This window comes from Podarcis filfolensis (assembly GCF_964270895.1).
Source record: "Podarcis filfolensis genome assembly, chromosome: 18".
Lineage (NCBI taxonomy): Eukaryota > Metazoa > Chordata > Lepidosauria > Squamata > Lacertidae > Podarcis > Podarcis filfolensis.
In genome coordinates this window covers 7,270,603-7,298,201 of record NC_139622.1, presented here as the reverse complement: position 1 = coordinate 7,298,201, position 27,599 = coordinate 7,270,603, and the positions used below count along the sequence as shown (strand labels likewise).

Sequence of the window (27,599 nt, the reverse complement as noted above, 5' to 3'; positions counted from 1 at the left end):
CTGTGTGTGTGTGTGTGTGTGTGTGTGTGTGTGTGTGTGTATTTTCCACCGAACCCCTATTTAAACTTTAAAAAATATTTGGCTTCCTCTATAGATGCTGCTAGGGACGCGGGTAGCACTGTGGGTTAAACCACAGAGCCTAGGGCTTGCTGATCAGAAGGTCGGTGGTTCGAATTCCCATGATGGGGTGAGCTCCCGTTGCTCGGTCCCTGTTCCTGCCAACCTAGCAGTTCGAAAGCATGTCAAAGTGCAAGGAGATAAATAGGGACCGCTCCGGCAGGAAGGTAAACGGCGTTTCCGTGCGCTGCTCTGGTTTGCCAGAAGCGGCTTAGTCCTGCTGGCCACATGACCCGGAAGCTGTACGCCGGCTCCCTCGGCCAATAAAGCGAGATGAGCGCCGCAACCCCAGAGTCGGCCACGACTGGACCTAATGTTCAGGGGTCCCTTTACCTTTATCTTATAGATGCTGCTACAATATTCTCATTTCCCTTTCTTATTTCTCACTGGCGTTGTTTGGTTTAATTCCTGTTGGCCCTCACTACCTGAGTTTGTCATTAGAAGGAGTCGTGACTCGCCACCCCTCCCGAAGAACTGAAGAAGGAAAAGTGTGTTTATGGTTGTGTGTGTTTGTGTGTTTCTTTGCCTGTGAAACTGAAGAGCGCTAGGAAAAAGTGGACCTGCGTTCTGGTGGGAATTGGGTTATGCATGAGGATATTTTTTTTTTGACAGCAAAGCAGAACCATCTGGAGGCAAAGAGGATAGCTCTGGTTTTGCTTACAGCTTGGATGGAGGTGCATGAGAAGGAAAATAAGAAACAGAAGCAGCCTGTTAATAATAATAATGTTAATTGGATGCTGCGCCAACGATGTCCAGAAAATCTTGTCTCCTGGCAAAGAGTCGCTGGCTCTTTCGGGCCGTTAGAGAAATCTCCTGGTGATCTGACAAGAAAGTGTTGCAAATGTCGGATCCTTCCTGCACCCGTTTGTTATGCCTGGAAAGAAAGGATGTGGTTGACAGCTTTGCAGAGCACGGATCTGGTTTAAAAGGCCAAAAGTGTACTGGCAAGAAGTGTGTAAGAGTTGGACTCTGGCACCCAATTCAGTGTGTCTGGTTGTCAGATAGCACTGGAGAATCGCCCGGCGAAATGGCCAGTTCAGCAGATTCACAGAGGTTCGGGCTATTAACCTCGGGATTTAACTTGCTTATTCCAAGGCAGTCTATAAGGTAAAGGTAAAGGGACCCCTGACCTTTAGGTCCAGTCGTGGCCGACTCTGGGGTTGCGGCACTCATCATTTAATGGCCAAGGGAGCCGGCGTACAGCTTCCGGGTCACGTGGCCAGCAGGACTAAGCCACTTCTGGCGAACCAGAGCAGCGCACGGAAACGCCGTTTACCTTCCCGCCTGAGAGGTACCTATTTATCTACTTGCACTTTGACGTGCTTTCGAACTGCTAGGTTGGCAGGAGCAGGGACCGAGCAACGGGAGCTCACCCCGTCGCGGGGATTCGAACCGCCGACCTTCTGATCGGCAAGTCCTAGGCTCTGTGGTTTAAGCCACAGCAGTGGCCCCCAAAGTAGTCATGCAGTTGAACCAATGAGATTCATTGCAACAGATTATATGGGTACACATAACTAACACGCCACTAAGTGGCAGTCGGATTTTGGGCGGACAGATGAAAGGATTATTTGCGAATGATGACAGCGAACTTGAGTCAAGAACAACGATTCCGCAGCAGGCAACCTACTTTTGAGCCACCTTGCAAATCCTATTTTGTGTTACTGGGTGGCCAATCGCGTGAATACATGTGTGCTTCATCTCTTAATCGTAGGCCTCCCACAGCCTCAGCGCTCTTCTTCCTTCCTCAGGGAGAACAGGCCTACCAATGTTAGCTGCCAGCCATGGCAGATGAATGGAACTTCCATGTTCCAGAGCAGTCTACCACTGAATGGTAAAAGGATGTGGGTGGCGCTGTGGTCTAAACCGCTGAGCCTCTTTGCCTTGCCGATCAGAAGGTCGGCGGTTCACGACGGGGTGAGCTCCCGTTGCTCCGCCCCAGCTCCTGCCAACCTAGCAGTTCGAAAGCACACCAGCGCAAGTAGATAAATAGGTATCAATGTGGCAGGAAGGTAAACGGTGTTTCCGTGCGCTCTGGTTTCCGTCCCGGTGTCCCGTTGTGCCAGAAGCGGTTTACTCCTGCTGGCCACATGATCTGGAAAGCTGTCTGTGGACAAACGCTGGCTCCCTCGCCTGAAAGCGAGATGAGCGCTGCAACCCCATAGTCGCCTTTGACTGGACTTAACCGTCCAGGGGTCCTTTACCTCTTACCATTAAATGCAAGATATCGTGGGCAAACCAGCAAGAGAGGGCTGTTATTGTCCTGCTTGTTAGTGTACCTTTGGGGCATGTGGACGGTCTCGGTTGCAAAAAAAATGAGAGAAACAGATACTGGCACAGATTGGCATTTGGTTCCATCGTTGGTGAGAGTGACCATTTTGGGCAGCAGCTACTCATGTGTAGGCAAGCAGGGGGTGGCAGTTTGATAACAGAGCCGTAGGTGCTATGCTCTCATACCTGTTCAGAGAGAGGTTGCTTTCAAACAGAGGACAGTCCAGTTCGGTTCTTCACAATTTGCAAATTTGCAAAATTTTGCAAAATCTTCACGAAATTTGCAATTTGCAAAATCTTCACGAAAATTCACCAGCGTTGTAATGCAACTTTCTTCTGAGAATTACATTTTTGTACGCGACTAACACACACGTTCCTGCAAGTTGTTGTTGTTTAGTCATTTAGTCGTGTCCGACTCTTCATGACCCCCTGGACCAGAGCACGCCAGGCACTCCTGTCTTCCCCTGCCTCCCGCAGTTTGGTCAAACTCATGCTGGTAGCCTCGAGAACACTGTCCAACCATCTCATCCTCTGTCGTCCCCTTCTCCTTGTGCCCTCCATCTTTCCTAACATCAGGGTCTTTTCTCATGAGGTGGCCAAAGTCTTGGAGCCTCAGCTTCAGGATCTGTCCTTCCATTGAGCTCTCAGGGCTGATTTCCTTAAGAATGGATAGATTTGATCTGCAAGTGGTTTTCCCAAATAGGATGCTTTTTCGTGTGCTCTTTTCACACTGTGTGCATTTGCATGGGAACTCTTCTCTAATGTATTCACGCTTTGCTTGCAGTCCTTGGCTGGAGGACTGACCCTTGCAGAATTTGGAGACGTGTGATTCTTAACTCATGGTTGTGTCGCATTCCTCCTATTGTTCTGGGAAGTGTGAACTGGGGAGATTCGCCCTTAAACGCTAACGGATCTGGATTTCTTCCACTGCTCCCGACTTTGGTCACCCTGAGAACAAATGAAGATCCCATTTAGCTGAGCCTCCCGTTCTCATGCTGACCAGCTAGATGCCTCTGGGTGACCCAAACGCAGCACTTGAACGGGACTTAAGTTACAAGAAAGGAGAGTCCGACTGAACATAAGAAAAAAACTTTCTGACAGTAAGAGCTGCTCAACTAATAATAATAATAATAAATTTTATTTATACCCTGCCCTCCCCAGCCAAGACCGGGCTCAGGGCAGCTAACACCAGGTATAATAATAATAATAATAATAATAATAATAATTTATTATTTATACCCCGCCCATCTGGCTGAGTCTCCCCAGCCACTCTGGGCGGCTTCCAATCGAGTGTTAAAAACAATGCAGCATTAAATATTAAAAACTTCCCTAAACAGGGCTGCCTTCAGATGTCTTTTAAAGAGAAGATAGCTGCTTATTTCCTTCACATCTGAAGGGAGGGCATTCCACAGGGCGGGCGCCACCACCAAGTAGGCCCTCTGTCTGGTTCCCTGTAACCTCACTTCTCGCAATGAGGGAACCGCCAGAAGGCCCTCGGCGCTGGATCTTTAATCAAACAATTGATTAAAATACAACTTAAAAACAAGATTAAAATACAACATTAAAATGCAGCCTCATTTCAGTAGAAACTCAAATCAAAAACTTTTTGGGGATGAAAACGTCAAATCCTCACCAAGGCCAACTATCTAGACTGGTCCTACCTGGGCCAGAAAAAAGCCAGGGAGGTCCCCAAATAGGAGTTCCATCACAGAAAGAAAGGAAAAAGGAAAGAGTGGGAGGGGATCAAGTTGATTCCAAGCCAAAGGCCAGGCGGAACAGCTCTGTCTTACAGGCCCTGCGGAAAGAAATCAGATCCTGCAGGGCCCTGGTCTCATGAGGCAGAGCGTTCCACCAGGCTGGAGCCATCACTGAGAAGGCCCTGGCTCTGGTTGAAGCTAATCTGACTTCCTTAGGGCCCGGGACCTCTAGGGTGTTGCTATTTATGGACCTTGAGGCTCTCCGTGGGGCAGACCGGGAGAGGCAGTCCCGTAGGTACAAGGGTCCTAGGCCGTGAAATGGTCTCCCTCGGGAGGTTGTGGACTCTCCTCCCTTGGAGGTTTTCAGGTAGAGGTTGCGTGGCTATCCGCTGCAATTCCCGCATTTCAGGGGGTTGGACTAGATGACCTTTGGGGGATCCCTTCCAGCTCTGTGATTCTAGTCGGGTCTCTTGGTTTGTACTCCAGAAGCTTTTGCACCTCGTAGTATAACAGCAGCGGCGATAAGAGAAGGGCGGAGGGAAACACGGAAGCGCTTTTGGCAGTGACGCCCTCCTCCTTTTTCGCGAGGGCCGCCAAGAACACTTCACCAATTATTGGCCGGCGGATTGAAGATAAATCTTCATTTCCTGGTGGCTTCCATCCCCTCTGCTTTGCCAAGACAAACTTGGGAGTGGGGATCTTTCGCTCTCTCCGACTCCCCCCTCACCCCTGGCCCCCAACTGGGTCTGTTCGGAGAATCATCCCCTCTACGTTTGCCCCCCAACCCAAGTTTGTCGACGGAGAGAAATGTCACCACATGACCCGCCGACAAAACAAGTGGCGCTTTTTCCGTCGTCTTGTTTTTGAGAGCTGGATAGGATTCAGAGCAGTACCGGGGAGAAAGGGGAAAAACAGCCGTAATAATCTCTGTGTCAGGACAAAGACCAGCATGTGTTTTCGAAGCTGCACAAAGATGCGAGTGTCTCTTTTGACGGTGTACACAGTGGAAGTTGAGCCCGAGGCGTGTTGGGACCGGGGACAGAAATTCTGGCCATGCTAAGAGTCTCGGAATTGCTTCACGGGATCAAAGCAAAGGCTAGTTTGTCCCATCCTCCTGCGTCTTGCCAGATACCCCTAGGAAGTTTGCAAGTGTGACCTACTCTTGTTTATAAGTCGTTGTTGATTCCCCAGCTTCTGGTATTAGAAGCCGATTATTTTTAGACAGCGGAAGCTCAACAAGGCTGTTGTAGTTCAACTAGGCATGGGAGCGAAGTTCAATTTGGTTTGCATTCAAAGCAGAACTTACCTTCGTGCTTTCCAAAAAGCATCGCAAACGGAAACCCAACCCATTCTTCAAAATTCACACTTCTGCAGATGCCATAGTTAAGTTCCCCAGGCAGGTAAAGGTAAAAGTAATGGGACCCCTGACCATTAGGTCCAGTCGTGACCGACTCTGGGGTTGCGGCGCTCATCTCGCTTCATTGGCCGAGGGAGCCAGCGTACAGCTTCCGGGTCATGTGGCCAGCAGGACTAAGCCGCTTCTGGCGAACCAGAGCAGCGCATGGAAATGCCGTTTACCTTCCCACCAGAGTGGTACCTATTTATCTACTTGCACTTTGATGTGCTTTCAAACTGCTAGGTTGGCAGGAGCAGGGACCGAGCAACGGGAGCTCACCCCGTCGCGGGGATTCAAACTGCCAACCTTCTGATCGGCAAGTCCTAGGCTCTGTGGTTTAACCCACAGCACCACCCGTGTCTCATCCCCAGGCAGGTAATATGTACCAAAAAGAGGGGTACAGTAGTACCTCGGGTTAAGAACGTAATTCGTTCTGGAGGCCCGTTCTTAACCTAAAACTGTTCTTAACCTGAGGTACTATTTTAACTAATGGGGCCTCCTGCTGCTGCTGCGCCACCGCTGCGCGATTTCTGTTCTCATCCTGAAGCAAAGTTCTTAACCCGTGGTACTATTTCTGTGTTAGCGGAGTCTGTAACCTGAAGTGTATGTAACCTGAAGTGTCTGTAACCTGAGGTACCACTGTATATTAGTGCAGATTGATATGAAAACTGTCCGATCCACCCATCCGTAAGTTAAGTTTTAAAAAAGGTAAAGGACCCCTGGATGGTTCAGTCCAGTGAAAGGCAACTATGGGGTTGTGGCGCTCATCTCGCCTTCAGGCTGAGGGAGCCGGCGTTTGTCTGCAGACAGATTTCTGGATCATGTGGCCAGCAGGACTAAACTGCTTCTGGCACAATGGGACACCATAACGGAAACCACAGTGCATGGAAACACCGTTTACCTTCCCACCACAGTGGTACCTATTTATCTACTTGCACTGGTGTGCTCCCTGGCAACCTTCTGGGGGCTGCATGCCAACGATGGGCGGGGCCAAATCAGTGGGTGGAGCCAAACCAACACCTGCCCACCCTCACTGGCTGCCGACGGTAGGGCAGGTTAGTCCCACCGGAGGCCCTGCGAGCATGTACAGAGGGCTTTCCTTTTCTCTGATCAGGGGAAATTCCATTGCTCTGGATTGGGGGGGGGGGGCTGCAGAATTCTAGATCAGACAATTTGGCTCCTATATCGGGCCTGCTTGAGTCTTTTCGGAAGAATGCAGTATCTCTCTCCCCCCCCCCCCCCGCTCAAAGATCCTGAGAACCGTCACGGGGGGGGGGGCACGGCGGCTGTGAAACCCCTCCAGTAACAACTGTTTCCACTTACATGCTCATTCTCTGTGTATGTTGAAATTGAAAGAATAAGCTTGTTTTGCTTTCATGCAAGAGATTCTCTCTTCTCCCCGCCCCCCCCGAAAAGCACGGCTTGTTTTTGCAAAACCTCCTTTAAGCCTCCTAATCGAGGCCTTCCCTAAACATCTTGACAATGTCTCTTTAACAGACAGCCCTGCGCTGTGTGTCGGAGGGGGCAAATTGCAAAAACAGACCCTCGCTCCCTTCCGCCAGCCTCCTCCGCCGCCAGAGGCAGGCTGCTGTTTGGCTGGAAGAGCCCTCCTAAAGTTTTATGGGTTTTAAATAAAAAAGTGGTTTTTTGGGGGGGGAGTGAGTGAGAGAGAGAGAGGCCTAAGCCCCCCCCCTCACAATCGCCGCCCATGCCCAATCTGTCTGGTTGCATAGTTGCACATGCAAGCGAACTGCGGAGGAAACCCTTTGGGATTTGACATCTGCAGCCCACGTTGGGCAAGGATTTCGCAGCGGCAAGGTGCAATCGTGCTGCCGCATGGATTCCTTCAGCGCCTAGGCATTTGCAGAGAGCAGCCCTTCACTGCAAGGGCTGTCAGAGCACACATCTCTATCTGATAGGGCTGGGGTGGGAAATCCGATCCCCTATGTGTTCAAAGGCTGATGTGGGTTAAACCGCAGAGCCTAGGACTTGCCGATCAGAAGGTCGGCGGTTCGAATCCCTGCGACGGGGTGAGCTCCCGTCGCTCGGTCCCTGCTCCTGCCAACCTAGCAGTTTGAAAGCAGGAAGTGCAAGTAGATAAATAGGTACCACTCCGGCGGGAAGGTAAACGGCGTTTCCGTGTGCTGCTCTGGTTCGCCAGAAGCGGCTTAGTCATGCTGGCCACATGACCCGGAAGCTGTACGCCGGCTTCCTCGGCCAGTAAAGCGAGATGAGCGCCGCAACCCCAGAGTCGTCCACGACTGGACCTAATGGTCAGGGGTCCCTTTACCTTTAGGCACATGTGCGTCTAAGTAACAGGCAAACTTTGGGGGAAATTGCTTCGAAAACCTGCGTACATTAGGCAGTCAGCCTACATAGGAAGTCCCTCGTAGAGAGGATTGCAGCAGTCTAGTCAATCGAGGAGTGACTGTAGCTGTTGCCACAGCTGGTGCTCCTAGCCTCTGAAGATGCCTGGGCCTTGGGGGACAAAGATGGATCTGGAAGTATTCCCAAGCCATGCACTTGCTCTGTCAGAAAAGTGTGCGGTCCACGACACAAAAGAATTGGTTGGCCAGTTTCCCGGACCAGGAAAATGCTCCCCTCCCCGCAAGCCTCTGTCCCGCCATAAACTTCAGGGTCACATCTGATTCAGAGGTTGTTTTTATTTTGTAACATTCACATTCCACATGGTTGCAATAAAACTTCAAAGCGGTTCGCAAGAAAAGACTAAAATGATAACATTATGATAACATTATCAGTAAAAAGAAAAGTTAAAACCTTTTTCAAATACCCCAATTAAAATCAACTGTAAACTAAAGACCAAACACATGCCAGCATCCGACATTTGAACACATGTCTGGATCGACTTTCCCGGGCAATAAAGTTTCTAGCAAGCGCCAAAAAGGATACAGTGAAAGGGCCGGCTTGCTTTCAATAGGCAGGGAGTTCCACACTTCCCACAAGTGTAATGTGGTGCCCATAACAGGGCCAGTCCCACAGGCTGAAGCCGTCGCATGGGCACGCATGGGTTAAGGTGATTTCGCAGGTAATCTGTTGTGATTCAAGGACCCGCCACCCGCTTGGGGATAAGAAAGACACATGGACACAGTATATTAGGTGTCAGGGAATCAGGAGCAGGAGCACTGGGGAGAGAGCATTGGGAGAGCGAAGGGGAAGAATCCGAGGGCAGCGTAGGGGAGTATGACAGTGGCCCGAGAGATTCCATGAGCTTCTCCAGTGAATCAGAAGATTCCCAGAAGGGGGCGCCGATGGTCAGGGCAAGGGGGGTCCCAGGGGGGACGCACCAGAAACAAGGAGCCAGAGGGGAACCCCAAAGCAGCAGTGGAGGATCGGGACCAGTTTCCCCACCAGAGCGTAGTGGGGGGGAAGAGTCACATGTGTCAGGGGCAGTGTCTCCTCCAGAGAGAGAGTCAGGGCTGACCACGCCTCCAACGGAGGGGAGGTCAGTTGCAGCTAGCCCCCCCGAAGGGGGAAGCAGTGACAGCAGCAGTGGAACGGTCAGGAGGAAAGCTGCTGGCTGGGCGCGCGCGCCAAGTTCAAATGTGCAGGCGCGGGGGACAGCAGGAGACCCGGATGGGGAACCAGCTCCTAAAGCCCGCCGGAGGGAGGGAGAAGGCTCAGGGGAATCAGCGGGAGAAGAGGCTAGAAAGGGCGGAACCCCGGCGGGCAGGCGGACCCAGAGGAGGAAGGAGCAGCGGAGAAGGTGGAGCAAGGCTAGAATCTTAAATTGGTGTCAAGGGGGAGGAGACTCAGACGGAGCATCAGCGGTCTGACACTTGAGACGTGGAGCTGGGCGCTGCGGCTCTGGAAGTGAAACTGAACTTCAATAAAGACTTTTATACTTAACAACGAAGCAGCGTTGGTCCTTTGTGAGCTGGGACCTAGGGTAGCTCTGACATTAGGTTAATGGGCTAAAAAAGGCCGCAACTTTATTGATCACAGCATGTGAGAGGTATTGGCTTAGGCACTGGATAAAGCAACAGAGCGTGACTCTACCCCCTCAGGGAGGGGTGAGTCTAACAAGGGTTAACCACCAGTGGGAGGAGCCTGCTGATGCAAATACAACTGAAAGCTCCCCCTGATGTCACTGGGGGTCGTGCCATGGCCAGCAAGGCCAGGATCCATGACCGACGGATTCCTTTACCGGGATACCCATAAAGTGGAGGGGTGGGCGATGGCCACACCCTTCTCTCCAATACACAAACATATTCCCACGCCTAACCGCCAATACCTAAAAGTTGTGACAATTTGCTACGAGGTAGGCAAAAAAACCAAGGGACGCGGGTGGCGCTGTGGGTTAAACCACAGAGCCTAGGACTTGCCGATCAGAAGGTCGGCGGTTCGAATCCCTGCGACGGGGTGAGCTCCCGTTGCTCGGTCCCTGCTCCTGCCAGCCTAGCAGTTCAAAACCACGTCAAAGTGCAAGTAGATAAATAGGTACCACTCTGGCGGGAAGGTAAACGGCATTTCCGTGTGCTGCTCTGGTTTGCCAGAAGCGGCTTAGTCCTGCTGGCCACATGACCCGGAAGCTGTACGCCAGCTCCCTCGGCCAATAAAGCGAGATGAGCGCCGCAACCCCAGAGTCGGTCACGACTGGACCTAATGGTCAGGGGTCCCTTTACCTTAGGCAAAAAACCAAGTGGCCGGTGCCAATTTGCCAGTTGGATAAAAATTCCTACCGGGCCCCTTGGCTAACCAAGGCGACCAACCACAGGTCCATAGCAATGTCAAGAGCCAAGCAATGAACTAAGGGAGGGTGGGTGGGTGATCCGACGAAAACCAGCAGCGGAATGAAAGGGAGGGCTGCCGTGGCCACATTTGAGTGGCAAAACCCCGCCCCCAAGCCTCCACCTGGTTGGTTGGCTACCTGGGGGTGCGTCACCCTGGGGAAACGGCCCCTGCTCACAACTCCTCCCCTCTGTGGGGAGGAGAGGCTCTTTCAAACAGAGCAGCAGAAAACTCCATCTTCCAGCCCTTGGGATACTTGAAGATACTCTCAAGATACTCTCGTATCTCCTCTCAGTCTCCTCTTTTCCAGGCTAAACATACTCAGCTCTGATCTTCTTTCAAATCCACCCAACTGCTGGCCATCACTGCCTCCTGGGGGGGGGGGGAGCAAATTCCATCCCTTAACTACGTGCTGAATGAAGTCCTGACTTTTATCCACCCTGAATCTTCCAGCCCTTTGCAGGATTAGGCTTTGCACACTCAACACTGCCTTGACCAAATTGGGTAGGGCTTATCAGCCCCAGAATCGCCTTGCGAAAAGGCTCAAAGTTGAAGGAGCCCATATTTGGCTGTTTCGCTCTGTCCCCAATTCCTGTCACCTCTCGGGAGATTTTGCACAATAACAAACTCCGCTGCGTCGTGTTTTGGCACCGGCGGTTTGCTAGGCGGGCACTGAGTCTTGCGGCAGCGCTGGGAGAGAGTCACACAAAGCCTAACATGTTGTAAAAGGCCATTAAAAAAGGGAAAAGAAAAAAGACTGGATTTCCTAGAAGTGTCTGTTTCTGCCAGAAAAAGCTTGATTTGGGACCGTTCTCCTGCTCTGTCCGGCTCATTCCACCAAATTGCTAACAGATCCTGCAAAACATAGTGCTGCGTTTAAAGCTCTGTTTGTGATAGGTTTCCTTCAGGGATGAAAGGAGACGGCAAATTCCTTGGCGTTCGTCACAATCTGCACCTCTTCCTTTCCACTGCGGTTCGGGTTCTGCTAAGACTTACTCTGTTTGCCTCGCTATCCGCTATTGCCGAAACGGACGCAACGAATTACGGTGCGTTTTGCTGAAAGGGAAATGTCAAAAGCGATGCAGAAAATGATGTAATCATTTACATAATATTTGTGGACAACAGCGAATGCCGCTTGTGAATGCTTGCCAGGGTTTCCATTCCTGACATTGGATGAGCAGGCGAATCGCAGCAAATTTCTGCTCCCAATTCCATTTGTGACTGAGTGATCTGACATCTCTAAATAGTACAGTGGTACCTCTAGTTCTGTTCCACTCTGGTTACGGACTTTCAGCTTACGAACGCAGCAAACCCGGAAGTGTTTACTTCCGGGTTCGCCATGCATGCATGTGCAGAAGTGATCTGCGCACTTCTCGCATGCACAAAAGCGATCTGCGTGCTTATCTCATGCACAAAAGCAATCTGTCCACATGGCGCTTGCGCAGAAGCACTCGATCAAGCCGTGCACATGCGCAGAAGAGGCGCTTTAGTTGCGGACTTTTCAAGGTACGAATGGCACCCCAAAACGAATTAAGTCCGCAGCTAGAGGTGCCACTGTGCCTCTGTTTTGCATGTCACCAGATTCCTTTGCTGGTTCATACCTGGCAACCGGTCTTCCACAGCCATGCTCCATTGCGAAGCTCCTAAGCAGGGCAGGAGGGATGGCCAGGGGTGGGAATTCATGCAGCCCACAATTTTAATATAAACTGACTTAATTCGCATTTCCTGAACACAAATGTGAGCCAAAACCCAGCTCTCCTGCACATGAACATTCTCCAGTCTGGAAATGGGGGAGAACAGCATCGCATTTGGGAAGCGAGAAGAAGGCATTCTGAACTCCAGAACTCAGGAGAGAGATTTCATAGAACCAGAGAATTCTGGAGTTGGAAGAGACCCCGAGGGTCATCTAGTCCAACCCCCTGCCAAGCAGGAATTTCAGCTAAAGCATCCATGACAGATGGCCATCCAACCATAGCTGCCAACTTTCCCCTTTTCTTGCGAGGAATCCTATTGGGAATAAGGGAAATTCCCTTAAAAAAGGGAAACGTTGACAGCTATGGATCCAAGCTCTGCTTGAAAACCTCCAAGGATGGAGAGTTCATGATCTGAGCACTCGTGGCTCAAAGGCAATGAATCATCGCGCAACAGCCCTTTGAACTTCGGGCACCAATTCTGTTCCTCCCAACTTTTTGATGTCTCCATCCTTGCGATCTGTTGGCAGCTGCACCCTCCCATCGCCCACCGCGACGTCACAATTTCAACAGCCGGGGACGGATGATTTAGTCTGCGTCTAGACATGAAGGAAGGAGGGTGCATCTCAAAAGTTCGCAAATGTCCATCAGCGCTTGCTGTAAAAAATGTCTGCTTTGGGTTCCGTGAGACAGTTTGGCCTGCGGGCAAGGCTTCCTTTGGTCCTCCTCAAATCTGTAAGGCAAGCCCAGCAGGGACACATTAAAATGGGTACATCTGATGGCATGTAGCTTGCTTGCTTCCCCCTAGCCCAGCAAATGGTGTTCAAAGATAAACCATTTAAAAAAAAAATACAGTGGTACCTCGGGTTACATACGCTTCAGGTTACAGACTCTGCTAACCCAGAAATATTACCTCGGGTTAAGAACTTTGCTTCAGGATGAGAACAGAAATCGTTCTCCGGCGGCGTGGCAGCAGCATTAGCTAAAATGGTGCTTCAGGTTAAGAACAGTTTCAGGTTAAGAATGGACCTCCGGAACGAATTAAGTGCTCTATAAGACACATTTTTTCTCTCCTAAAAAGTAAGGGGAAATGTGTGTGCGTCTTATGGAGCGAATGCAGGCTGCGCAGCTATCCCAGAAGCCAGAACAGCAAGAGGGATTGCTGCTTTCACTGCGCAGCGATCCCTCTTGCTGTTCTGGCTTCTGAGATTCAGAATATTTTTTTTCTTGTTTTCCTCCTCCAAAAACTAGGTGCGTCTTGTGGTCTGGTGCGTCTTATAGAGCAAAAAATACGGTACTTAACCCGAGGTACCACTGTGCAGACTTTTATCATAAGATAAACCATTCTTGAAGCCATTGGGAGACCTTGCCTCCCCCTCTTCCTCCTTCCTCCACAAGTTTGTGGTTGGTTATTTCCAGGCAATTTCCCCTGACAGGGACTCAAGGCACACTAGAGCTACAATTTTCATTCATTCCCTTTATCTGTCGAAGGTTTTGTACAAGATCCCTTCCCTCAAACATTTTTTGCTTTACAACGATCCTGCAAGATCGGTGAGGCAGAGAGGTTGCAATTGGCTCAAGGGGACCGATGTTGATGTGTAGACGACGTCTGTGGGGGGAGAGATCAAATGCAGGACAAGCTTTCTGATGGAGAATAGGACGTCCCTGTTTTCATTGGAGAAATGTTGGAGGGGATGGAATAGGACGTCCCTATTTTCATGGGGGAAACGTTGGAGGGGATGGAAGAGGACGTCCCTATTTTCAAAAGAGAAATGTTGGAGGGGATGGAATAGGATGTCCCTATTTTCATGGGGAAAACATTGGAGGGGATGGAATAGGACGTCCCTATTTTCATGGGAGAAACGTTGGAGGGGATGGAATAGGACGTCCCTATTTTCATCAGGGAAATGTTGGAGGGGATGGAATAGGACGTCCCTATTTTCAGGGGAGAAACGTTGGAGGGGATGGAATAGGACGTCCCTATTTTCATGGGAGAAACGTTGGAGGGAATGGAATAGGACGTCCCTATTTTCATGGGAGAAACGTTGGAGGGGATGGAATAGGACGTCCCTATTTTCATGGGGGAAACGTTGGAGGGGATGGAATAGGACGTCCCTATTTTCATGGGAGAAACGTTGGAGGGGATGGAATAGGACGTCCCTATTTTCATGGGAGAAACGTTGGAGGGAATGGAATAGGACGTCCCTATTTTCATGGGAGAAACGTTGGAGGGGATGGAATAGGACGTCCCTATTTTCATGGGGGAAACGTTGGAGGGGATGGAATAGGACGTCCCTATTTTCATGGGAGAAACGTTGGAGGGGATGGAATAGGACGTCCCTATTTTCATGGGGGAAACGTTGGAGGGGATGGAATAGGACGTCCCTATTTTCATGGGGGAAACGTTGGGGGGGATGGAATAGGACGTCCCTATTTTCATCAGGGAAATGTTGGAGGGGATGGAATAGGATGTCCCTATTTTCATTGGAGAAACGTTGGAGGGGATGGAGTAGGACGTCCCTATTTTCATCAGGGAAATGTTGGAGGGGATGGAATAGGACGTCCCTATTTTCATTGGAGAAACGTTGGAGGGGATGGAATAGGACGTCCCTATTTTCATCAGGGAAATGTTGGAGGGGATGGAATAGGACGTCCCTATTTTCATTGGAGAAATGTTGGAGGGGATGGAGTAGGACGTCCCTATTTTCATGGGGGAAACATTGGAGGGTATGGAATAGGACGTCCCTATTTTCACGGGAGAAACATTGGGGATGGAATAGGATGTCCCTATTTTCCTCCGAGTAATGCTGGTGAGAGATTTTACTTTCTTGGGCTCCATGATCACTGCAGATGGTGACAGCAGCCACAAAATTAAAAGGCGCCTGCTTCTTGGGAGAAAAGCAATGACAAACCTAGACAGCATCTTAAAAAGCAGAGACATCACCTTGCCAACAAAGGTCCGTATAGTTAAAGCTATGGTTTTCCCAGTAGTGATGTATGGAAGTGAGAGCTGGACCATAAAGAAGGCTGATCGCCAAAGAATGGATGCTTTTGAATTCTGGTGCTGGAGGAGACTCTTGAGAGTCCCATGGACTGCAAGAAGATCAAACCTCTCCATTTGGAAGGAAATCAGCCCTGAGTGCTCACTGGAAGGACAGATCCTGAAGCTGAGACTCCAATACTTTGGCCACCTCATGAGAAGAGAAGACTCCCTTGAAAAGACCCTGATGTTGGGAAAGATGGAGGGCACAAGGAGAAGGGGACGACAGAGGACGAGATGGTGGGACAGTGTTCTCGAAGCTACCAGCATGAGTGTGACCAAACTGCGGGAGGCAGTGGAAGACAGGAGTGCCTGGCATGCTCTGGTCCAGGGGGTCACGAAGAGGCGGACACGACTAAACAACTAAACAACAACAATGCTGGTGGATATGTAGAAAATAAGAAACTGATTCATCTGTAGCATTCAAGCCTTTGAGATGGCTCCACCAATTTTCCAGGCTGCTGGTGGAGAACTCCTTGCCCCCCCCCAAATCTGGGGAGCCCTGGAAAGAGCAGAAACAGAGTCACCCTATCCAGCAAGTCAGCACAAGGGCTGGGTGCCTATTTAATTTGGAGACGAGTCACGAGATGCTGCCATAGGGTGCAAGCTGGGCGTGCCCTGCCGAACGGGCTCACCGTGGGGTGGGGGGAAATGACGTCGCTTGGGGAGTGGTGTGTGTCAGAGGCATGAGGAACACTGCCTCCTTTCTCCTTTCAGTTCCCAAATGCCTTCGCGTCTTTCATTTCGGTTTTCCCCCCTCCAGGGCAATAATTAAGCTGGCACACGGAGATCCTCGCCCGCCTTGTCTTGGGGGCATGTCTTAATCATCAGAATAATTGCTGCTTATCATTTGATGGGAGAGATTGACGGGCCTCGGGCAAATGGCGTGTGTGCATGTGTGTGTGTGCGCATGCATGCAATGTTTGGTTGGCAACAGAAGGGCCTCATCGTCGGCAACAAGAACATTAATTTCTGGCAAGGCTATCTCCCCAGCAGAGAAATCAGTGCTTTTGCCAGTTTCTCCCTAAACTTCTGGCTGTTTTGCTCAAGATCATTCACCGTATTTTTCGCTCTGTAACACGCACCTGACCATAACACGCACGTAGTTTTTAGAGGAGGAAAACAAGGGAAAAAATATTCTGAATCAAATGTCGAACTAAATTATTTAATAAACAACCGGTATATGAGAATCATATTACAGTCATGTAAAGTGAACAGCCTAGGTGCCTTCACCCCCCATTAAATATTTGAGGGAGTCATCCCCCACCCCCCATTGTGGTATGTGAGGTGGGGCTAACCTGGCTGCCCCCCAATATTTTTTGAAGTTGGAAGAGGGAGGGAGGCAGGGAAGGAAGAGAGAGGGGGAGCTCACATTTGTGCAGCTGCCTTGCCTTGCTGGAACTGGAGCAAAAAGAAGAGAAGGAGACGCAGGGGCAAGAGCCTCGTAAGCCGCTTTGTTTGAATTTACCGGTGAGGTGCTGGGGGAGGGACGGAAGGGGATGCCCTCTTTGTCCCTCCTTCCGGCTCATTGTAAAGAAAGCAGAGTAAGAGCCGCTTACATGCGTGTAAACGGCTCTCCCTTTGCTTGAATTACAGTCAGCCCATCAGGCTATAAAGTCACCTCGCCAAAAAGCCAGAGAGCAGGCAGATACGCTGCGCGCAGCTCTTGTTTGAAAGAGAGCTGCGCAGAGTGTCAGCGGCTCTTGCCGGCTTCCCAGCAAGACGGAGGAAGGGAGGTTGCATCCCTTCTCCCACCTCTCTGAAAAGCCAGCAAGAGCAGCTCCTCCCACGTGCATTCGCTCCATAAGGCGCACACATTTCCCTTTTTTGGGGGGGGGAGTGCGTGTTATGGAACAAAAAATACGCTACCTTTAGACTGTGTGAAAGGAGGCAGTAAGCACTGCCCGTTTTCATTTCTCCGTGGCACAGGGTCTGGGGACCTGTGACCCTCCAGGTGTTGGTGAAATTCAGCTCCCATCAATTTCAGCCAGCCTGTTGTCAGGGCAGGACCACAGCTGTCAGCTTACAGATTTGAAAATAAGGGACCAGCAGCCTCGAAAATAAGGGATCAGCAGCCAAAATAAGGGATTTCCCAAGCACAGGTATGTTCAACTTCTGAGCCCCTCCGAGCCAAAGGCAGAAAGCCCAGCCAGCAGCCAAACGAAGCCTCAAGCGGTGGTTCCCACAGCGCAGCAACCCGGCAAAGAGGGTGCAGCAAGGGAAACCACCGTCACCTCTCCGCTGGGAAGCGCTGAGCAAAGGCGATTTGATTGGCACAAGGCATGCAAGCTCCACCCCCCAGTCGTTCTCAGACTCCTTATTGGGTGAGCAATGCAGCCAAGCAACACAGCTGGAGCCTCCCTCCTCCTGGCCGGCAGGGAGGGAGAGAGAGGAGCTGCTTCCTTTGAAACCTGGGAAATTTAAGGGACATCATCAATAAGGGACAGCAGCGGGACACAGCACTGGGATAAGGGACTTTCCCGCCAAATAAGGGACGCTTGACAGCTATGGGCAGGCCAGCAATAACTCACAAGGTGCCAGCGAAGTTAACTATTCGCTGAAACAAAATCAGAGCAGGCCTAGCGAGCACGACAACTCTTCCCAGTAGGTCTGGCCCCAGCGAGGCAGTTGCAAGGAATGGAGGCCTTCCCACAGCTCCCTGAGTCTCCTCCTCCACCAGGTCCTTCCCAAGCAATCTGAGACACTGGCGCCTCATCTGTCTCTGCACCGCCCTCTGTGTACCCCTGTGGGAGACCAGGGCGGAGGGAGCAGGTTGCAGCAGGAAGGCGAGATTCCCTGGCTTCTTCAGCAGCCAGCCTCCTCTCTGGACTCAGCTGCAAATAAAACGTTTTGAATGTGTTGTAAGGCACAATATACAAATGCCACACTAGATGGCGAAAGTGAGCTAGGCAGAATTCAGCGTATTTTTCAAAACTTTTTTTTTTAAAGCATTTTCACAGCGTTTATTATGTGTGTAGATTCCGCCTCTGTCTCTTGGCCTCCCTTCTCTCCAGCCTCTGCTTCTGCCTCTGAACCTGCACTGCTCTCTGGCACAGAATCTCCCTGCTTACTAAAGCCTGTTGCCTCTTCAGCTTCCGACACCACCTCCTCCCATTTTATATATATTCTGTTTTACAATTTAAAATACTCATTTAAACATCCTTAAAATATCAGTGACTTCCCTTCCTCTCTTCCCAAGGTTCATTTTGCGTATCATAAATCCCTGCATATTTTACATATTTTAAAAGGCTCCCTGTCCCTATATATGAGTCATCCTCTGCATTTATTTCAGTATACGGACCCTGCAGATGGACAGCTAGACACACAGCTTGTTTAATCGTAATTGTGCTGGATGGAGGGACATATGGATTGGTTATAATCCTGTCCTGATGTATCAGGATGTGCTGGGTTGCTTTTATGTAATGCATATCTTTTCCCCAAAGACAATGCATGCTTGTACCTTATATTCACCAATACATGCAATTTTCTATGCCTGCTTTACGTACTGTATGCAATTTTGTAAATATTATTTTGCTGGAGAACCACATTGCAAAATCCCCACCCCCATATATTTTATTAAAGTTTGATATTAATATTCAATATCCAATATTTTTTATTGGAGATAATAGAAGCTAATCTAAATAAAAACACAAACCGAAAGGAGGGGAGAAAAGGAAGAGCACACATGCTCCACGTGCTCTTTAAAGGGAGCACGGCTCTTGGGGGAGCCTTTATCCGCTGTCCTGAAGAGGCTTCACGCGGCTATCCCAGAAGCCAGAACAGCAAGAGGGATTGCTGCTTTCACTGCGCAGTGATCCCTCTTGCTGTTCTGGCTTCTGGGATTCAGAATATTTTTTTCCCCTTGTTTTCCTCCTCCAAAAACTAGGTGCGTCTTATGCTCTTATAGAGCGAAAAATGCGGTAATTTCTGCCCCTTCCCTAAAGTAGGAAGGATTAATGTTATTAGCTCCCTGGTAGGGTGATAACGGACTTTAGGCGGTGAGATTTGGTGGGTAGCAAACTCTGCTTGCCAAAATGAACCATTTTCGTAACTTTCGGTCTCAGAGTCTCTGCTTAACATCAGGAGTTGCTTTTCGAGTCGAAGCGGATGTAACGAGGGATCTGCTGTGCTGACATTTTTATTAGCAAATTTTAACCGAGAGCAAGCATGGTTATGAGTTACTGGTCTGTTACCTGGCACCGAGCCAAAGACAGTGAATCATACAGAGAAACAACGGTCAGCGTTCTCCGTCGCTTAGAGCTCACACAAGATCCATTCATTGTTTTTAACTGACTGGTTTCTTGTGGGACAGCTACTGCTTTCAGAAATTTCTGCAGTGTTGACGGGTTGGCTGCTAGGATCAGCTAATTTTTTGTTGCTTCCCTTATTTACCGTATTTTTCGCACCATAGGACGCACTTTTTCCCTCCTAAAAAGCAAGGCAAAATGTGTGTGCGTCCTATGGAGCGAATGCAGGCTTTCACTGAAGCCTGGAGAGCGAGAGGGGTCGGTGCGCACCGACCCCTCTCGCTCTCCAGGCTTCAGGAAGCTATCCGCTAGCCATGGGAGACCCAGCTCTCCCACGGCTAGCGGAGTGCTGCATTAATCCGGAAGCTTGGGGCGTGCAGAGCTCAGCGCGCCCCAAGCTTCTGGGTGCCGGCAAGGTCTCCGCTAGCCTTCTAGCGGAGACCTTGCCGGCACCCAGAAGCTTGGGGCGCGCTGAGCTCCGCACGCCCCAAGCTTCCGGATTAGCGCAGCGCTCCGCTAGCCCTGTCTAGGCTGCGGATGGTAGCCTGCTTCCCGGAGCGTTGGGCGCCCTGAAAGCAGAGCGCCCGGCGCTTCGGGAACATATCCGCAGCCTAGGCAGCCCTGCGGGAGGTCCCGCAGGGCTGTCTAGGCTGCGGATAGCAGCCTGCTTCCCGGAGCGTCGGGCGCCCTGAAAGCAGAGCGCCCGGCGCTTCGGGAACACATCCGCAGCGTGGGGAGCCTTGCAGGAGTTCCCCGCAGGGCTCCCCACGCTGCGGATAGCAGCCTGCCGCCCGGCGGGTGGGGCGCCCTGAAGCAGAGCGCCCCTCGCGCCAGGCAGACATCTGCAGCGTGGGGAGCCCTGCAGGAGTTCCCCGCAAGGCTCCCCAAGCTGCGGATAGCAGCCTGCCGCCCGGCGGGCGGGGCGCCCTGAATCAGAGCGCCCCTCACGCTGGGCAGACACCCGCAGCGTGGGGAGCCCTGCAGGAGTTCCCCGCAGGGCTCCCCACGCTGCGGATAGCAGCCTGCTGCCTGGCGGGTGGGGCCCGCTGAAGCAGAGCGCCCCGCGCGCCAGGCAGACATCAGCCAGCCCCACAAGCTCGGGGGACAGCAGGGAGGCGCAGCGCCACCATCCCGCTGTTCCTCGACCTGGTTCGGTTTCCCTGACCTGCTTTTGGGGGGGAAATAAAGGGAAAATTTTTTTCCTTTATTTCCCCCCAAAAAACTAGGTGCGTCCTATGGGACGGAGCGTCCTATGGTGCGAAAAATACGGTATAACGTTCCTGCGTTTGACAGTATAGCGATTGCAACGTTTGTTTGCTTCTAATAAAGGTAAAGGGACCCCTGACCATTAGCTCCAGTCGTGGCCGACTCTGGTGTTGCGGCGCTCATCTCGCTTTATTGGCCGAGGGAGCCGGCGTACAGCTTCCGGGTCATAGAATCATAGAATCATAGAATCATAGAGTTGGAAGAGACCACAAGGGCCATCGAGTCCAACCCCCTGCCAAGCAGGAAACACCATCAGAGCACTCCTGACATATGGTTGTCAAGCCTCTGCTTAAAGACCTCCAAAGAAGGAGACTCCACCACACTCCTTGGCAGCAAATTCCACTGTCGAACAGCTCTTACTGTCAGGAAGTTCTTCCTAATGTTTAGGTGGAATCTTCTTTCTTGTAGTTTGGATCCATTGCTCCGTGTCCGCTTCTCTGGAGCAGCAGAAAACAACCTTTCTCCCTCCTCATGTGGCCAGCATGACTGAGCTGCTTCTGGCAAACCAGAGCCGCGCACGGAAACGCCATTTACCTTCCTGCCAGAGCGGTACCTATTTATCTACTTGCACTTTGACGTGCTTTCAAACTGCTAGGTTGGCAGGAGCTGGGACCGAGCAACGGGAGCTCACCCCGTCGCGGGGATTTGAACTGCCGACCTTCCGATCGGCAAGCCCAAGAGGCTCAGTGTTTGCTGTCGCAAAAGCGGAATAGAAATATTAAATCAAATCGAATGAAGCCTTGCGAAAACCGAGTTGTCAGATGAAAAGCAGAGGCCCTTGCAAGACTGCAAAACTGGGGATGGGGCTTGCTATCAGATAAAACTGCTCCTTTTCACTTATGGGGTACCCAAGAACCCGTTTAGAGTCATTATGTAGGTTTTCTATCGGTAGGAGAAAATAACAGGGGCCAACCAGAGAATATTGAGAAGCAAAGCAGCTGGTAAGCCTGATCTTTGTTGAACTGTTGCAACAGGGTCTCCACTCACCCCATGCAGGAGGGAGGAGAGGAACCCAGAAGATTGGTGTGCAAGCTCTTATATAGACTTTTGAAACTGACTACCCTGTAGCTCAAGACCACCCCACAATACATAACACATGCATCACAGAAGGGGCCGTCTATAGCAGAATCCTGTCTGGCAGGAAACCTGTTAATGGTCACTGATTGCTTTTACCCTGGGCATTCTTTAGTGCTGGTAAACACACAGTTCCTGAACCCAGGTCACAGGCTCACCCTATTCATACACAAATACGCCCTTAAGCCAGGATTTGCAAGCAAAAAGACAACGGGGAGGCTTTTCCCATTTCCTTCCTCCTTGCAGAGAAACATTTGGGAGAGTCGAAATGGTTTCAGGATTGCTCTCCTGTACTATTTCAGACATGTGGTTTATATGCTTATGTATGTGTTTGCCTTGTACATATATGAACATATGATTTATATATATATGAGACCTTAGAATTCTTATAACAGGTGGCAAAAGTGTTTTGGAAATACATTGCTCTCTGCAGAGAGATTGGGACGCAAACAGCCAGGGGAGCCGTGCAAAGAGGAGCTAAATATCTTTGCTTCTCGTCTCTGGAGGCTGGTCCATTAGATTGGATGGTGCACTGCCCCACCAACCGCAGTCTAGATTCCTCCATGCCCACCTCCCTTCTTCCTTAACAATGAATCCAGTGGGTGGCTTTGCCTGTCATTTTCCTACTCAGTAGCAGGTGGCGCTGTGGGTTAAACCACAGAGCCTAGGACTTGCCAATCAGAAGGTTGGTGGTTCGAATCCCCGCGAGGGGCTGAGCTCCCGTTGTTCGGTCCCTGCTCCTGCCAACCCAGCAGTTCGAAAGCACGTCCAAGTGCAAGTAGTTAAATAGGTACCGCTCCGGCGGGAAGGTAAACGGCGTTTCTGTGCGCTGCTCTGGTTCTCCAGAAGCGGCTTAGTCCTGCTGGCCACATGACCTGGAAGCTGTACGCCGGCTCCCTCGGCCAATAAAGCGAGATGAGCGCCGCAACCCCAGAGTCGGCAATGACTGGACCTAATGGTGAGGGGTCCCTTTACCTTTAGCAGGAACTAGCTGTACTTTAGTTTTAGCTCTGCTCTTTCTAGGAACAGGGAAGCACTTGAAAGCTCTGCGAAAGCCTGTTCTTTAGCGCTCCATCGGAGCAAATGGCATTCTGGGGTTTTGGTGGATTGATGTTTACTCTGATTCAGCTTTAAGGAGTGGGTTTTTGCAGGGAAAGCTATGAAGTAAAAAAAAGGGGGGGTTGCTTGGACATGGAGGTTTAAAGTGTGGACCATACTGTGGTACCTCAGGTTACAGACACTTCAGGTTACCGACTCCGCTAACCCGGAAGTAGTACCTGGGCTTAAGAACTTCAGGATGAGAACAGAAATTGCGTGGCGGTGGCAGCGGGAGGCCCCATTAGCTAAAGTGATGCTTCAGGTTAAGAACAGTTTCAGGTTAAGAACGGACCTCCGGAACGAATTAAGTTTTTAACCCGAGGTACCACTGTATCCAGAAAGAGTGGAGGAAAGGTAAATATGGATAGTTCGTTGCTTTGAATGTGTGTTAAACATATGGTACTCTGTCTTGCTCGTGTCGCTACAGTGGTACCTTGGTTCTCAAACTTAATCCGTTCCGGAAGTCCGTTCCAAAACCAAAGCGTTCCAAAGCCAAGGCGCGCTTTCCCATAGAAAGCAATGCAAAACGGATTAATCCGTTCCAGACTTTTAAAAACAACCCCTAAAACAGGAATTTTGCTGTCTAACGAGACCATTGATCCATAGAATGAGAGCAATAACCAATGTACCATACTATAAAATAAACAAGACAGTATTGTAGATGAAAAAAATTAAAATTACCGTATTTTTTGCACTATAAGAGTCACTTTTTCCCTCCTAAAAAGTAAGGGGAAATGTGTGTGCGCTATCCCAGAAGCCAGAACAGCAAGAGGGATTGCTGCTTTCACTGCGCAGCAATCCCTCTTGCTGTTCTGGCTTCTGAGATTCAGATTTTTATTTTCTTCTTGTTTTCCTCCTCCAAAAACTAGGTGCGTCTTGTGGTCTGGTGTGTCTTATAGAGCGAAAAATACGGTAATCTTTCCCCCTTACCTGCGCTGATGATAGTCATTGTTTGGATAGGAGGCCTTTATCCATTTCTGCATTTTTCGGAGGACAAGACCCCCCCCACGTGCGCCTCTTTCGAATGCTATTGCAGGGGGTCCGGGTGGGGCAGGGATACCAGGGCCCAGACCGGTGTAATAAAGACTGTCGTTTTTGCCTGTTTTGCAGAGTTTCAATGTTCTGACTTGGTCTAAGATGAAGGTATGGAAGCTGGCAGCTATAGCCTCGATGCTCTTCAGTTCCATGTTGTCCGTTTTGGTTTGTAGAGACTTGTTCACCAGGAGCCAGGAGCACACCCTCTTCTCCTCGTCGCTGTTTTCGAGAACCTCGTCGTCTTCCTCGCTCGCCGACGGGCACAGGAGGCACCCAAGGGCTCTGGGACGCCGTGGGTCGCTGATCTCCCAATGTAAGCTTGTGCGCACAACTTCCTTCTCCCGGTGGAAAATGAGTAGGCTTGTTTGGGAGGGTCCACTAGTGCTTAGGAGACAGAGCTGGGTGTGAACCTAAGGTGGTCTCAATGTGGCCGCCCAGGCCTCTTTAGGTGGTTCCTCAAGGGTGGCGCTGTGGGTTAAACCACAGAGCCTAGGGCTTGCCGATCAGAAGGTCGGCGGTTCGAATCCCCGCAACGGGGTGAACTCCCATTGCTCAGTCCCTGCTCCTGCCAACCTAGCAGTTCGAAAGCACGTCAAAGTGCAAATAGATAATTAGGTACCACACTGGCGGGAAGGTAAACGGCGTTTCTGTGCGCTGCTCTGGTTCGCCAGAAGCGGCTTAGTCCTGCTGGCCACATGACCTGGAAGCTGTACGCCGGCTCCCTTGGCCAATAAAGCGAGATGAGCGCTGCAACCCCAGAGTCGTCCGGGACTGGACCTAATGGTCAGGGACCCCTTTACCTTTACCTTGATCATTATAAACTTGGGCTTCTATGCAGCATATCCCGGTGTAAAACTCTCTCCTGAACAGAGATCCTAAACTCGAGACTAAATCGACTCATCACACATGCACGCAAAATTTATACGATTGCACACATGCGCGCAAAATTGATGTAACTGCATCTGCAAATCCCTGCTTAGAAAACTGTGTACGGTAGCATGAGATTTCCTATGATAGCATAGAATCAAATCCAGACCCGTCCTACCAAGCTGGGATGGGATGGGGAGATTAGATGAATTTTGGGGACTGTTTGACTGGGACATGGTTGCTTCTGAGATTGGTTACATTTGGCTACCCCCACCTCCTGAAAAAATGGATTTAATTGCACGTTTGTCTATGCATTAGAATTCTTTCAAAGGCAGTTGATTGGGGTGGGTTTGTGTATACGATTAGATCAGGCTTTTTGCGGTTATCAGATGCCTCCAAATTCCAGCTGCGAAGGAGAGAGGGTGACTTTGATGGGGGCCACCAGGTTAAGGGGAGACAGAGTGCTGCCAGACCAGTTCTGGGTCCCTCGCTTTAAGAAGGGCATGGGGATACAGGAGGAAGAAACCAAAATTCAGCCCGCAAGGCACTCCCTCTTAGGGATGGGTGAAGAAGGGCTTGGTCTAGCTCTATCTAGGCATTCCTGTGAAGGGACGTGAGTGGCGCTGAGGTCTAAACTACAGAGCCTAGGACTTGCTGATCAGAAGGTCGGCAGTTCGAATCCCCGCGACGGGGTGAGCTCCCGTTGCTCAGTCCCTGCTCCTGCCAACCTAGCAATTCGAAAGCACACCGGTGCAAGTAGATAAATAGGTACCGCTCTGGCGGGAAGGTAAACGGCGTTTCCGTGCGCTGCTCTGGTTCGCCAGAAGCGGCTTCGTCATGCTGGCCGCATGACCCAGAAGCTGTATACCGGTTCCCTTGGACAATAAAGCGAGATGAGCGCCGCAACCCCAGAGTCGGCCACAACTGGACCTAATGGTCAGGGGTCCCTTTACCTTTACCTTGAGGCATTCCTGTAAGCTACCAATTGCACACACCGGGAGAAGAGTGAAGTGCTCCAACCCCCAACTCCATCCCATCACCCTCCAGGAATTTTTCTATACAGTGGACTCTCAGGTTGCGAACGTGATCCGTGCGGGAGGCACGTTCGCAACCAGCAGCGCCACGCCTGCACACGCTTGGGTTGCGATTCGGCACTTCTGCGCATGCGCAAAGCGCAATGTAGCGCTTCTCTGCATGCACAACCACCGAAACCCAGAAGTAACCTGTTCTGGTACTTCCGGGTTTCGGTGCGTCTGCAACCCGAAAAAACGCAACCTGAAGCGTCTGTAACCCGAGGTATGATTGTATGTTGGAAGCTGTCCAGAGTCACTGGGGCAACACAGTCAGATAGATGGGGTATAGTAGTAATAATAATAATAATAATAATAATAATAATAATAATAATACAGTTGTACCTTGGATCCCGAATGCCTTGCGAGTCGAACGCTTTGGCTCCCGAACGCTGCAAACCCAGAAGTGAGTGTTCCAGTTTGCGAACTATTTTTGGAACCCGAATGTCAGATGCGGCTTCCGATCAGGTGCAGGAGTTTCAGCGGGGAGAGGGAAGGAGAACAACAGCAAAAAAAAAAAAAAAGGGAGGTCAAGGGGGGTCAGTTGGCGGGGGGGCGAGTGAGAAATGTCCCTATTTTCATCTGAGGAGTGTTGGAGGGTATGTAAGGAGGGGAAGGAAGCTGTAAGTAAGAAGGCGAGCAGGTGGGGGGTCTGGCTGGCTGAACAAACTTGGAGGGGCAGTGCTAACTTTGCCCTAATGGGGCCACCTTCCCCAACATGAAGGGGAAACCCAGCCAGATGGGCGGGGTATAAATAATAAATTGTTGTTGAGTGGTTTAGTCGTGTCCGCCTCTTTGTGACCCCATGGACCAGAGCACGCCAGGCCCTCCTGTCTTCCACTGCCTCCTGCAGTTTGGTCAAACTCATGTTCGTCGCTTCAAGAACAGTGTCCCACCATCTCGTCCTCCATCGTCCCCTTCTCCTTGTGCCCTCCATCTTTCCCAACATCAGGGTCTTTTCCAGGGAGTCTTCTCTTCTCATGAGGTGGCCAAAGTACTGGAGCCTCAGCTTCAGGATCTGTCCTTCCAGTGAGCACTCAGGGCTGATTTCCTTCAGAATGGAGAGGTTTGATCTTCTTGCAGTCCATGGGACTCTCAAGAGTCTCCTCCAGCACCAGAATTCAAAAGCATCCATTCTTCGGCGATCCGCCTTCTTTATGGTCCAGCTCTCACTTCCATACATCACTACTGGGAAAACCAGAGCTTTAACTATACGGACCTTTGTTGGCAAAACAATAAATAATAATAATAATAATAATAATAATAATAATAATAATAATAATAATTATTATTATTATTATTATTATTATTATTATTAATGACGTGACAAACAAGCAAGCAAGCAAACCCCAACTGTTTCAAACCGAGCTTTCTGGGCCCTTCCCCAAATTGGCGCCAGCGAATTACTGGCGACAAATGGTCATTGGAATCAGATGCTGCTGTCCCTTTTGTTCTTTCCTGCCTGGGAACGGAATAAAAGCCTCCGGCCGCTGGGTCCTTTAAAGGCCCTCAGTGGCTTCGTGGAGGCTGTTAAATCCAGGTTGTGAGCGGAGGCCATGTTGCCTTCGTGGAAAAACGCTGGATGCTCGGAGCGTGCCAAAGAGCACACCGGCTTGTGGGGTGGGGAGGGTATTTAATGCAAAAATAAAAATAGAGGGCTGTGCCCCATGTTTGTGGCGGTGGATGGGAGAGTTCTGGGTTCTTTTTAAAGAAAAAAAAAACTTTTACCATATCCATATATGAGATTCTCTGAATCTCACAATTTCCCCTCGTGTCCCCTGCATGGGTCCTTAACATAATTATTCTAGATACAAGTAGGTAGCCGTGTTGGTCTGCCGTAGTCGAAACAAAATAAAAAAAAATTCCTTCCAGTAGCACCTTAGAGACCAACTAAGTTTGTTATTGGTATGAGCTTTCATGTGCATACACACTTCTTCAGATACACGAAAGCTCATACCAATAAGAAACTTAGTTGGTCTCTAAG

The 27,599-nt window shown here is 50.4% G+C and overlaps 1 protein-coding gene and 1 long non-coding RNA gene across 4 annotated transcripts in view; both read left to right on the top strand.

Annotated features, from left to right (window-relative positions):
• Nucleotides 1-27,599, top strand: part of LOC310753656 — a 198,551-nt gene that overhangs the window by 136,135 nt on the left and 34,817 nt on the right. The window lies entirely within an intron of this gene.
• The window catches only part of NRTN (neurturin), a 62,257-nt gene that overhangs the window by 31,711 nt on the left and 2,947 nt on the right, over nt 1-27,599 (top strand). For 2 of the 3 annotated variants that reach the window (XM_083594929.1, XM_083594928.1), the window contains exon 2: nt 23,754-23,991. In XM_083594929.1, coding sequence (XP_083451055.1) covers nt 23,781-23,991 — 211 coding nt within the window. In that variant the 5' untranslated portion in view covers nt 23,754-23,780. The remainder of the gene's footprint in view (nt 1-23,753; nt 23,992-27,599) is intronic. The other variant, XM_083594930.1, reaches the window with a different exon arrangement.